This window comes from Polypterus senegalus, chromosome 9 (assembly GCF_016835505.1).
Source record: "Polypterus senegalus isolate Bchr_013 chromosome 9, ASM1683550v1, whole genome shotgun sequence".
In the NCBI taxonomy this organism is placed as follows: Eukaryota; Metazoa; Chordata; class Cladistia; order Polypteriformes; family Polypteridae; genus Polypterus; species Polypterus senegalus.
In genome coordinates this window covers 131,241,578-131,255,802 of record NC_053162.1, presented here as the reverse complement: position 1 = coordinate 131,255,802, position 14,225 = coordinate 131,241,578, and the positions used below count along the sequence as shown (strand labels likewise).

Below are 14,225 nucleotides of genomic sequence, written 5' to 3'. Positions count from 1 at the left end.
GTTCAGATCCCCCTTCTGTGTGGTGTTTACAGGTTCTCATTGTTTCTGTGGAGGTTTTCCATTATTTACAAAATAAGATTGGCCTGCCTTAATTTAGCTAAATGTGAGAATGTATGTGAGAGTTGGTGCTGCTGTGGACTGGCATCTTGTCTTTCTGTTGGTTCTTGCCTTGCCTCTTAATGTTCATGGTACAATCTCCAACTCCTTGATACTTTAATTTGGATTGGGTTGAGAGTCATATGTATTATATACTGTATACAGACGGAGACAAATGTAAAATTGCATTTCTAATAATTGTTTGTAATGTTTCCCGTTTTGGTATCTACACTGTGCTATTGTGAATAATTTGCCTTCCTCAATTGAGGATATCACATTACCGCCAGCTTGAAATTGATTTATTGAATTCTAAAGTCAGAATGCATCTTGACAAAAAAAAAAGAGAAAAGCTATGTATATATACACTGTGCTGTGTTTAGCAATATTTGTAGTAATAATTGATTTGAAAATCGTTAATCGACAGTTACACATACTTTGTGGTTTTGCTCACTCACAGATTGTGACTTCGATCGCTACTGCCCGCTTGTCTCGCGCAATGCCAAAAACTCCCGCATTTCAGCTTCACTTCCCACATCGCTGTTAAGATCTTCTTTCACTTTTAGTTTTTATGTCCCCAAGACTGTTAAGTTAAACCCGCCCAACTGTGGAAGAGCCTACAATCACGGACAAGTCGAGAGCAGAAGAGGCATTTCATCATTAGTGTCTTAAAGAGCAGGACTGGTAGCATCGCCGCCTGGAAATCGTCACGCGATCTCGGGAGTACTGCTCTGACTTCGTTCGCAGGTGTCAGCCTGCACATCCAAGTTTCCCATCTGTGGATCCGAAGAGAACAATGGGAGACAACCAGCCCCTGCTGAGTAGTGGACGTCGACAGTACGGCACAGTACCGGAGACAGAAAAAAAAACATCCACCAGGTAAAAGCGTCCAGGATTGTTCTGATGACTGCTTTTTTCGATTTTGATTAATGGTGTTTAATTTGTATAAATCACATTATTATTGAGCTCCTGCAAACAGGGCGTTCTAATTATATATAATTTAGAAAGTATACTGAGCAGCCTGGTTAAAACCCCAGCTGTTTAAAGTTTCTAAACTCCACAAATATCTGATATGGTGCAGTCCCCAAAAGGTGGCATTTCCGCAATGTGTAAGCGAATAGTTCCTGTTATCCGTCTTTATTTCTGCAGCGTTATCTAGCTTGAAGACAGTTTTAGCATTTCCCTTTTTTATTTATCGACTTTACTACTGTCACCAGCTTACTTTAACAAGTTTCGTTTTGCAAAGGCACTCTTTCAAGTCTGTTAACATATCCAGATCCGCGGTTATTTTGTATGTAGTAGTTTTATTTTTGGGTACGTGAACACACAAAACAAAACTGCCGGCGTTTATATAGTGTTAAAGTAACCAATAGAAATACAGAGGGAAATACTGTTTTAATATACATACTGGAAATTTTAGTGTGCATTCGAACTTCGGAATAAAAAATGTCCATACGTTCAACATGAATGTAACATTCTGTACTTCAAGCTCTGCATCACCGAAACAGAACCAAACGATAGCAGAAAAATCAATAGCTGGAGGAAATTCCCTCTGTTATTGCACAAATATACCGCAGTGACGGACGGCACTGACGTCCCAGAAGGCTCTGCGGCGCGGCGCCTAAAATTACACTGTTAATTATGATTTCTGCCCTGTTAAACATTTCAAAGATTAGTGTTTAATTTTGGTTTGTAGCAGCATTTGGTAATGGGAGTGTTTTACTGAATTTGGGGTTGGGTGTTGGGGTTAGGGTGAGTATTCCCACCACCACTAAGTGATGCTACCTGGTGTATGCATCCCGGTATCGGGACTAAAGGAGGCTTAATTTAAGTATTGTCGTTTGTGGTGATTGTGTGTATGTGTAATACTATCAGTATTAAGAAAAGAGCAAAAAAGGGCGTTTTCTTAAAAAATTCTATTGTGTTTCATTTGTCATAACTGGTTATTGTCATGCCTTCGGGTCTAGATTTGGACTTTAGGAACTCAATAAGTGAACATTTCTAATACCAACTGCAACCTTGAGCACCACGGAATCGAACATCCATCAGCCATCTGTTCGTTTTCTGCACCGTTTTCATCCAATTTGACTGCCTTCGGGGAGCGAGCCTATCCTGGCAGCACTGCATACACACATACTAAGCCTGTGGTTCTTAAACTGTGGGGCGAAGTAACAAAAAGGGGGGCACGATGATATGAAAAAAATAAAACAAGAAACAAAAACATGAAAAAATACATCTATTGAAACCAAAACAAATTAACTTAAACTACATTCTGATGCTAGAAAAATAAATATAGTTAGATAAATGTCGATAAAAGTTAAGTGGGTATAATAAAATATGCATCTATGATATATCGTTAATTTAAAAAGAACAAATTGTTATTAGTGGGCTCCTTTCAAAAAAAACTTTAGGGGGGCGCAATTAAAACTGTTATGAAAACTCGGGTCATAAATACGTAGAGGTTGAGAAACGGTGCACTAAGCTAATTTTGAGTTGCTAAGTATCATAACGTTAGGATCAGGGAGGAAAATGAGAGAACTGAAAAGGTGGATGAAAAAAACACATTCGAGCGAAACCCTAACCGCGAAGTATTCAGTCAGGATGTTTAACGACTTTGAATTGCTCCTATGGAGTGATTATGGAAAAGTACGTGATTTTTTTTTTCTAGGCTATGGATTGGCGTTGTGTCCGGCCGGGGTTGCTTCTTGCTTTCCGTCCTTTGTGGTTGAGCTAGGCGCTTGCTATACCCGATAACCTGTTTAAAAAAAAAAAAAGATTCAGAAAATGGATAAATTGGGACGATGCCTATCTGAAACAACAACATGTATTTATATAGCACGTTTTCATTCGAATTATGCAGCTCTAAGTGCTTTACGTGATGAAGAAAGAGAAAAAAGACAAAATAAATACAAATATTAGAATAAATGAACACTAATTAAAACAGAAAAAAAGTAAGGTCCGATGGCTAGGGAGGGCAGAAAAAACAAACAAAAAAAAATCTGCAGGGGCTCCAGGCCACGAGACTGCCCAGCCCCTCATAGGCATTCTACCTAACATAAAAGACCTCAATCAGTCCTCATGGTATTCAGGGTTCTCATGGAAGAACTTGATGATGACGGTCATGTGGACGTCTGGCCTTTAATCCATCAGTGTAGGAACATCATGGTTCTTTGATCAGATGGTGGAAAACCGGAAAAAGAACAGAAGAGAAAGTAGGGGTTAGTACGGATTTTGGAGCCACCATGAATAATAATGATAATTAATTGAATATACAGAGCATCAGATTAAACTAAGATGAAGCTATGAGAAAGCCATGTTAAAGTAATGTGTTTTCAGCAGTGTTTTAAAGTGCTCCGCTGTATTGGCCTGGCGAATTCCTATTGGCAAGCTATTCCGTATTTTAGGTTCATAACAGCAGAATGCTCCTCACCACTTCTTTTAAGTTTAGCTCTTGGAATTCTAAGCAGACACTCATTTGAAGATCTAAGGTTACGATTTGGAGTGTAAGGTGAAAGACATTCTGAAATATAAGATGGAGCGAGATTATTGAAGGTTTCGTAAACTATAAGCAGGATTTTAACGTCAATTCTAAATGACACAGGTATGTAGTAACATCAGAACTGGAGAGATGTGCTCTGATTTTCTTTTCCTAGTTAAGATTCTAGCAGCTGCATTCAATTCATGTCTTTTTGGGTAGTCCTGAGAGGAGTGCATTACAGTAATCTAGTCGACTGAAAACAAAAGCGTGGATTAATTTCTCAGCATCTTGCAATGTTATAAGGGGTCTAACAAACAGATAGCTTTACAAAATATATTTGAAACACCCCTTAATGCTGTGTACAAAAGCTTAAAGGAGCCAGTGGTATTCATAAAGTTTTAAGGTAGGATGTGCTTTGGGTATAATGTCAGTCCTGGAACACAAAGCTTTTTAAAAAAGAGAACAGGTCGAAACACGATCTATAACTGTTGCGGACATTTATTTTAGTTCTTATAGTGATGCAGTTTTGAAGTTAGGCGTGCCCCAGGAAAGAAACCAGTAAATAATATGGAAACGCAGACAGAAGAGACTTGTTTAATCTGAGATAACACTCTAAAGACGACAGGAACAATAGCAAACTAAACCTCAAACGGTGAAGTAAGTTGCAGAATGTCTGAAAATCGTCACGAGATATTTTTGGTTGCTTTTTAGTTTATTCTCTCGGCTGTTTTCGCACTGACTTTCTATCTGGTGTTTTGCATTTATTTATTTTTATTATCTCGTGGCTTTTCTACTGAAACCACTAAAACAAATATAATTCTAAAAGTATCAGATGGATAATTGTGAATAGTTACCAATAATTTCTTAGGTGAGGTCTATCGAGCGTAATCAGGTATGTCCATCTATTGCCGTGTAGGGTAACTGACGCTCTTAGCGGTTAATCTGTGCATCCATTCCTACATTTTCTTTACCAGATTTACCATCTCGTGGCCACCTAAGGCCTATAGGGCGTTGGGATTTGCGGGAGTGCCACATTCAGTGATTGCTGTTTTCTAAGACATCATGCAATTGATCGATTGATGCGACTTAAAAACGATAGCAGGCAGGGGCCCACTGAACCTGTTGCATCCTCCTGCCAGGCGTCATACAATGTTAAATGCGTCTTCAGCATGCGTCGCGACTCAGAGAACAGTTGTAGACAGCCGGGGTGGTTTACAGTCATTAATCGACCTATGGTGGCACACGTCCCGAGCAAACCCCACACAAATATGGCAAGAACACAGAGATCATCTATGGACTTCTAAAAGAGGGAAATTTGATTTATGCACAACAAAGCTGTTATTATATATTAAGACGCGCGTTGGACATTCACATGCGTTGGACATTCATATGCACTGTACACCTAACGGGCAAAAAGATGCGAGACCGCACATGAATTAAGTAGTTCACTCCTTAAAATAAAGAGTTTGTTCATTATTCGCCAATCAGAAAAATACACTAGCGCCTAAACAAGGACGTGCACAGACCCTGTGGTGGGCAATGGCTCACACCCGGGAGAAGGACAAAGGGTTTGCGTAGCTGCAGCTAGGAACTGAATGTCGAGTAGGAGGAGCAATGTCGAGAGGGCGGGACTAAAGTGTCGAGTAGGGGGGATTATGATCTGTTAACATTTGTCCCTCCCATAGACATACTGTATATAGGTAGACGCTGCATTCACTGTGTTGCACAGTCGACACGATACGTCAGTGCATCCGCCATGTTGCGAGTGGCAAAAGTGCCTTTTAAACTAATACAGGTAGACGTGGGTTTTCTGATGAAAAAACAATAACGTTTAAAACAGTATCATTTACATAAAACAGATTTTGGCGAATCGTTTAAATGCAATTATTTATATCCATTTATACACTAATAATGGCAATTATTAAATAATAATAGTAATAACAATAATAATAATAATTATTATTATTATTATTATTAAATAATTCCTCCCATATAAGTAACATTTCTCGGACTGCCTTCTTCCATCTCCGAAACATTTCTAGACTTCGTCCTGTTCTTACGTAACACAGTACTGAAGTATTGGTTAATGCCCTAGTCACGTCACGTATAGATTATTGTAATGCTATTCTATCTAGCATCCAACAAAAACGTGTCCATCGCTTACAACTTCTTCAAAATTCTGCTGCCAGGATAATAACCTGTTCTAAATCCACTGAACATACAGTATTACACCTATTCTCTCTTAACTTCACTGGCTCCCTGTTCACTACTGAATACAATACAAAATACCGCTCTTAACATTTAAAGCTCTCCACTATCTTGCTCCCCTTCACCTCACTGATCTCCTCCAGAGTTACACTCCCTCTCGCTCACTCAGATCCTATAATTTGAGAGTATTCAGTCTGGCAATATGATGCAGCCTTAGTTTGTGGAAGAAAGACACAGCTAAAGACATGAGCATAAAATGGTGGTTGTCAATTTCAAACTGTGTTTCCTCAATGTGCTCCTTGAGAAAAAACACATCATCTGAACCAGTCTCCACCCGAACAAACTGATTGATCAAAGTTACACTGACAGCTTGCCCTAATGTCAACTGTCAGATAACACTCTCAACTACTTTGACCACCTTGACTGTACACTCAGAAGGAATTATCAAACCTCCTTTATTTTTTAATGTGAGTAAGTGGTAGCTTTGATCATATGATGCCGGTACATCATCTGTTACCAAACTAGTACGGCACACATCATAGGAAAGCTTTCTCAAAATCCATTCTAAGGGCTACATCTCAATGCTTCCTGAGGAGGATTTCTTTGGGACACCTTCAAAGTTTGAGAAATGTTATGTTAACAGCTAACAACAATCTGCATAGTTAGTGACTGAATACGTTTAGCCAAAAAGTTGTTTGGAGGCTCACTTGAGCACATAAATGCATAGCTTTGCTATCTTAGCCTGGCATAGCTAAAGTTAAGATTATAAAATGGGATTTTCTATTGGCCAAATATAACGAAAACAATTGTTCATCCTTACCTATGAAATGTAATACACCCAGGATCTGGTTTAGAGCGTACAGCAGTTTGTACAATCCCAAGCAGCACATGCATTAGGCATCTTTATCCATTACTTCACTCCACAGCAGTGCCACTCACAATATGGCGGCAACGTTGACATACAATGCTGCTGGTCATGTGGCATCTATTAATTCTATGTCTATGGTCCCTCCCACAACCCTAATCTTAACCATTGTGTACTTGGGTATGCAATGGTCGGATGTCCCCACCAACTCGACATTCAGGTCCTGGCTGCAGAGATGCTTTATGATAAAGAAGTTCAAACATCTTAATCCAGGACGCAAATCAGCTTTTATGTCTTTTTTGTGATTTCTGTTTCGGGGGCATTTGGATCTCTCCTCTGGGACATTATAATATTCAAAAAACATGGCGAAAAATCTTTGTCCATGATTATGTCAGATTGTCATAAAAGACACTACACTCCATGTACTGTACGCTTCATTTTCCAATTATAACACATCTTAAGACAAAAGAGCAAATAAAAGAATGCCCAGCAGTCTAGTTACAGCAAGAGTTCACATCCAGCACATCATTGTTTCATGCATAAATACTTTTTATTTTATACTAAATGATTTAAGAATAGACACCATTCTCTGTTACCACACTTGTCCTTCACTGAATTTCTTAAGTGCATTATTTCAGTTTTTCATCAGAGTTTTTATATCTTATACATAAGAGAAAGTAAAAAAAGTCTTAGAAGTGTGACCTTCAAGAGGATTACAGTGGCAGTGGCTGTTCTGCGGATGCTGTACTGGTACATGGTGGTGAAGCAGGATCTGGATTTAAAGACAAAACTATTGGTTTACTATTCGATTTACATTCCTGTCCTCACCTATGGTCATGAGCCATTGGTAATTACCAAAAAAAGAAAAAACAAGATTACACGTACAAGCTGCAGAAAGGAGGTTTTTTCAGAGGGTGGTTTGGCTGACACTCCATCATGGAGTGAGAAGTTCAGTGATTTGAGAGAGCCTTAAACTAGAGTTGCTGCTCCTATGGATCGAAAAGAGCAAGTTGAGATAGTTATAAGAATCAGGACATATCCCGCTGGGTGGAGTCCCAGGACATGCTAGAAGAATTATGTCTCTTGGATGGCTTGGGAATAGTTGGCAATGCCCCAGGACAAGCTGGAATCTTTAGCTGAGGACAGGGAGGTCTGGGATGACCTGCTTGGCCTGTTGCCACCGCAAAAGTGGATAAGAAAATGAGATGGGAATTTATATTCTCCCTATAATCAGTTCTCCAGTGTGCTTCATATGTCTAGAAGAACTTTATCTTGACAACTTTTGACTTTTCTGGCTATTATTTCAGGTTGCACAGAGGCTTTGTTATATTACATATACTGTAATACATTTAAAAAACAAAAATGCTTAACATTATTAATACGTACTATAGAGTTTGCTTTCATTGATTTCTTCCTCTTTAATTAATTGTGGAAATATTCTGCACTTTTACATATTTAATAACGTATTTGTTCATTAAGTAAAACAAACATACTGTATGACACTCATCAATTGAGCCCTACCATTTCCATGTGTGCAAAGTACAGAGAAAGTCTTACTTACATGAATGACATTCCGAGTTATTCTGTGCTTTTATTCCCATTTTATCAGCTATCCATTTTCTCAACACACTTTTTATGATATACAGTATGTCACAGGACACAGAGTCTCTCCTGGCTACAGTGGCTCCAGGCTAGTTCCCTTCTTAAATGGAACATGACTCCATCATGAGCACACTCAGTCACACTGGGACATTTTAGGACTGACAATTAAAAACAATTCAAATGTGGGAGGAAGCCCACATAAGCATGTGGAGCACATGCAAACTCCTCACAAAAGCCACCTCTGCCATGAATACATCTGAAGTCCAATCATTGGTGGTAGTTTTAAGCAGTGCCACTGCTAGGTTATTTTGCACCCTAGGCCAAGAAAATTAGTGCGCCAACTAACTGTTAGGTAGCTAAACTGTGTGACTGGGTTTCCCTCCAGCTTATGATCTGTGCCCTAGTCGAATACCTAATTCACCTTCATTTTGGTGCTGGCTCTGGTGTTAAGTATTCATTTTATCCCTTTTTTTTACAGTAACAAATGGCTGTACCTGGCGGTGTTTTCAGCAGTCCTTGGGAATTTTAATTTTGGATATTCAATGGTTTACCCATCATCTGTTATCCCGCAAATGCAAAATTCTCCCAATCCTAACCTGAAGCTGAACATTGACCAGATATCATGGTTTGGGGTAAGGTGAAAAAACTATTTTTGTCCTCAGTGCCAAATTTCATTTCTGCCTCTATTAGCATTTTACTGTTTATTTCTCAAAATGAATGTCCAAGAAATGAATATTCAGTGACATGCAGTATTATACACCACGTTTGGGGTGGATTTACAATGAAACTAATGTAGCTGAAGCTTCAAGGCCCCTAAAACAACTTTAGTCCACAATCCCTTAATATTTTGGGTGTGTACTACTGTATATGAGAAGGGGTTTTTAAAAACCTTACATGTAGTGGTTAACTTTTTCAAAAATTTGTGGTTATCTTTCATGGAACAGACCCGTTGAAGAAGGTAACAGTAGTTACCCAGACCTCATTGCTGGTTTTAACAGTTCAAGCTTCAAGGCCTCAAAAATGTGGTTCCACCACTGCATCCCACTGTTTGGTATGACTTGAGGAAGTCACTCACTATTTCAGGATTGTCTTTAGAGGTTGTGTATTTTCCCTGCATGTGTCTGATATTTCTCAAGGTATCTAGTATGGATATGTACATTATGAAGCAGTATTTCTTCAGATGAACAAAGCATAATGGTGTCACACTTATCAAAAATGGTGTGTTTTTTTTAATCAAAGCACAATTTAAGGATATACAGGTAAAATTCTGTTACAAAGAACTCCCAGGAACCTAAAAAATATTTTGTTGTAACGAAAATTTTGTTGTAATGAGATTCTGTATTTGTTACTATAGTGCTTTCTTTAACTTGTGTCCAGGCCATTTCAATCATTTCAATAGCTTCTTTTGTGTTAATTTTAATCTCCTCCTGCCTACAAGTTATGCTGACAAGAATTTTTCTCAGCATTTCCTTGCCATAATACACTTTCAGGGTGCAAATGATGCCCAAATCCAATGGCTGAAGCACTGCTGTGCAGTTGGATGGGAGTAATTCAACACAAACATTATCTAAATGTGGAAGCATGTTGTGGACAGCACAGTTATCAATCAGGAGCCAAATCATCCTTTTCTTCTTCATATTTTGAAGTTTCTGAACTCTTTTGAGACCCCCCAACTCCCCACCCAATGGGAACAACACGCTGAAGTGCGTCCCGAAGCACGATTGCAGCATCTGTGGAAGATTGTTTGTTCGTTGCCAGGGCAGGGCAACAGCAGGCTCACAGCGCTGCAGTGAAGCGACACAGAAGCAAATCATAAAAGATCGGGGGCGCGCTATAAGTTCCTGTCTTGCACCCCAAAACACGAGGCTGAGTCTCAGTACTTTAGCAAAACCAGCTTTATTCAGCTTGAAACAGGAATGGCACATTTATTTTTTGTAGTGTGATCTGCCACTCTGCTATACATGGACACAGCAAGTCAGGTCAGGTCAGTGATCAAGTAATCCTGTTTCCTGAATTTACATCATCACCCATCGATATCTTTTCTGTTTGCTTTGGCGGAGAGACGCAGCATAGCTTTGAGCTTGCTCTTGCCCTAGCAACAGATAAACAGTCTTCCATAGATGCAGAGATCGGACTTAGGGACGCTCTTCGGTGTGTCATCCAGTCAGGGAGGGGTCCCAAGAGAGTTTACAAAAAAACAAAAACAGTACGAGGAAAGTTCGAAGAATGAAAAAAAAATTACAGTGTTTCTGTTTGGGGATCGTTGTGCACAACTGAGCAGCGGCCACAGAACTAGCTGCTCTGTGGATGATTCATTCAGGCATTTCAAGGTCTTTTCTGCTGAATGTACAGTACTTCGTAGTAACGAGATTTCTATAGACTTGCGTCACATGGGGAAACTGTCGAGATCATAAAAATACTTCATTGTAATGAAAATTTTGTTGTAATCGAATTTTACCTGTATAAATGAAAAATATAAATGATCAGACATGACCATAAATAAAATAACAATGTCTGCCCCCTTGGGCATGGCTGTTACTCTATGTTGATGTGAGTCCATTACAGGGTAGATCTAGTACCAAAATATTGGTGGTTACACAAATAAACACTTTTTAAGTATTTCAGGAAGTCCTTTTCAAGTAAATTGCCATGTAAACTATCTCCAGTGTAATGTCTCCCTCCTCTTTCTCTCTCTACCTAGTCGATCTTCACTCTAGGAGCTGCGAGTGGGGGTCTGAGCAGCATGCTACTAAATGATAGGCTTGGCCGAAAGCTTTGGATCATGTTGTCTGCAATACCTTCAGTGGTGGGTTATGCCATAATGGCAGCAGCTCAGAATTTCTGGATGTTGCTGCTTGGGCGTTTCCTGACAGGAGTAGCAGGAGGAATAACAGCTTCATCAATACCGGTGAGTTAATTTACAGAAAATTATGCTAAGAAATATCTTAAAAAGCACTAATGTTATTGGTCCAGTCAAAGACCCTGCAACAAGTCCCCTTTAATATAAAGTGATTTAAGAGCAAGCATATAGCCTATTCACCACCTAATTTGGAGTTTTTAAATAAAGTGAGACCTTTTGCTATCCCTGTGTCCTTCATCTAGCCTCTAACAAGCCCCTGGTTTTGACTTTATGAACTTGCAAAGCTAGATGGGTAGCATAACCATGTGCCTAGTTTAACTCCAATTTACCAAGAATACTTCCTTTGAAGTATAGATTCTTTTTTTCATTCTCCATAACTGACACATTAAATGAAGAGGTTTCCACAACTGTTAGCTAAAAATATCTTGAGCCATGGAGGTAGAAATAACATTGACTAAGGACTTTATTTCTGAATCACTGGGTTGATGTTTGCATTCAGACAGTGGATGTGTGTTTGTGTTTCTTGGGAATTCCTTTTTTTTCTAGCACATTGATGGCTTAAACAGATGAGACATGTTTGGGTACTGCAAGGTGGCTCAGACATCTTGCATGTAAAGTGTTTAGCAGCATCAGTACAAGTTCTTCTTCTGAAATGAGGATGTTAGGTTATTTTTCCATGTGAGTTGCATAACATCATAGAAGCAAAATCATACAGTGCTTGTAACTGTTCAAATAAAAGACCAGCTAGAAATTATGGTAAGCTGGCAAAGATGAAGAACTGTAATAACTTTTTGTAACATAATGCCTATAAATGGCGAGAAGTGTTGTAACAAGCAGCACCCTGCGTGTTCCTAGACTTTGTGGTTTGCCGTCCAAAAGCATGTCTTTCCCAATAAGCCAACCACTAATCAAAGTTGTGTAACTGTGCTTTGTAAATTGCCATGTAAACTATCTCCAGTGTAATGAGCTGCCAAGAAAGGTCTTTTCTTGTTGCATTCTTTCCCCTCAGTTATTCACAACATGTATTATGGGGTCAGCAATGGGCACAAGACAGGTGGTAACCCTTGGTTGGATGCCAGCTTATCACGACTGACTTTCAAGCTGAGTTTGCTACACACAGCAATAGTTAGATACAACTGTAATCAAACTGGCAGCATGCCTAACCAGAATTTTGGAAGGAATCTTACATGAAGAGGCCTGTAAGGTTTCTAGTATCAAAACTGGGAAAGGCAAGCTTTCAGCTTCACTTCTTTATTGTTGGTATGATACACTTGACTTGTTCATACATATGTACTGTTAAAAATAATGGTGCCTTAATATCATTTTACTGGGCTGTGTGGTTCCTCATTGAACCATTGCTTGGCATTGTAATTCCGGGAAGGGTTCTCTGCATATGAAACTGGTTCTTTGGGCTTTAAGAAAGATCCTAATATGTGGACAAAATGAAAATCTTTGATGTATATTAGGCAACCTAGCAGGGCACAACAGATCAAGGAAACCTGTGTAATTGTATGCCATGGAGAATCATTTTAAAATCCAGAACCCTCTGGTATTTCAAAAATCTGTTATCATCTCTTCACAGCTATTCATGTTACCTATTACAGGCCTAAATAAAAGGCTCTTTCAGGAACCTTGATGTGGAGGGTTCTCTTAGGAACCAAAAGTGACTCCCCTATGGCATTGCTCTGAAGAATTACTTTGGCACCTTCATTTTTCAGAATGTAGGACAGACCAGTAGGAAGCATTTATATACTGCTAATAAAAATTAAGGGGGCACTTAAATCTCACATCAGATGTATTTGAACGAAATATTCAAGTGGAAAATCTTAGTATGCTGAGTAATGCTGTGTAATGCATTGAGGACAAAAGGATGTAACAACAGTGAATGGAAACTAGAATGACCAAACATTGAGGGCTGGATTCAGCATTTTACTGAAAATTAAAGTCAAAATTGAAATCACAGGGTAATCCAATGTGGTTGAATTTTGTGATAGCAACTTATAATGTGATTCAGTAGAGTGTATATCCCCCACATAACTGTATGCACTCCCGACTATTCTGGGCATGCTCCTGATGAGACAGTGGATGGTGTCCTGGGAGATCTCCTGCCAAAACTGGATCAGGGCATCAGTGAGCTTCTGGATAGCCTGTGGTGCTACTTGGCAGAGTCAGATGCACAGATACATAATGTCACAGAGATTTTCAATTGGATTCAGGTCTGAGGAATATATAGGCCGGCCAATGGCATCAATGCCTTTGTTATCCAGGAACTACCTACATACTCTGGCCACATGAAGTGGGGCATTGTCCTGCACCAGGAAGAACTGCACCAATGTAAGGTCTGACAATAGCTCTGAGGATTTCATCCCAGTGCATAACAGCAGTCAGAGTACCATTGCCCAGCATGTGGAGGTCTGTGCTACTCTCCAAAGATATGCCTCTCCAGACCATCACTGACCCACCACCAAACAAGTCCTACTGGATGATGTTGTAGGCTGCCTAACGTTCACACAGCATCTCCAGACTTTTTCACGTCTGTCACATGTTCTCAGTGTGAATCCACACTCATCTGTGAAGAGAATGGGGTGCCAATTGTGGAGAAAAATCAGTCAGGGAGGATAAGGAGAGAGCAATTGTCTGTGGCTACCACCTGAAAAACAATTCCCTTTTTGGGGGTGTCTTGCCGTTGTCTCTCCAGTGAACGTCCTATCACTTTCATTTGCACTAAAGCAGGTGAAGTTGATTCACAATCGCTTCTCCTTTTTAACTGGACAGACTGGTAATAACCGAAACTTGACTGACTTGGTGTTAGACTGTGATGACTGAGTGTTTTCTTAGTTTTTTAACAGTGCAAATAAAGAAGAATGAGGGAGAGGTGAAAGGCATACAAATGGTCACATTGCATTTTGCAGTTTTTTCTCCACTTCTACTTTATTCACCCTTTAGTGAATCCATCCATCCATTATCCAACCCACTATATCCTAACTACAGGGTCACGGGGGTCTGCTGGAGCCAATCCCAGCGCACAAGGAAGGAAACAAACCCCGGGCAGGGCACCAGCCCACCGCTGGGCGTGCGTGCACACACACACACACACACACACACCAAGCGCACATTGG

At 39.7% G+C, this 14,225-nt stretch overlaps 1 protein-coding gene across 1 annotated transcript in view; it reads left to right on the top strand.

The window, feature by feature from the left end:
* The first annotated feature begins 660 nt into the window (after nucleotides 1-660).
* The window catches only part of slc2a6 (solute carrier family 2 member 6), a 44,764-nt gene continuing 31,199 nt past the window's right edge, over nucleotides 661-14,225 (top strand). The window contains exons 1-3 of the mRNA XM_039763872.1: nucleotides 661-972; nucleotides 8,725-8,878; nucleotides 10,948-11,154. Of these exons, the coding sequence (XP_039619806.1) occupies nucleotides 890-972; nucleotides 8,725-8,878; nucleotides 10,948-11,154 (444 nt within the window). The 5' untranslated portion in view covers nucleotides 661-889. The remainder of the gene's footprint in view (nucleotides 973-8,724; nucleotides 8,879-10,947; nucleotides 11,155-14,225) is intronic.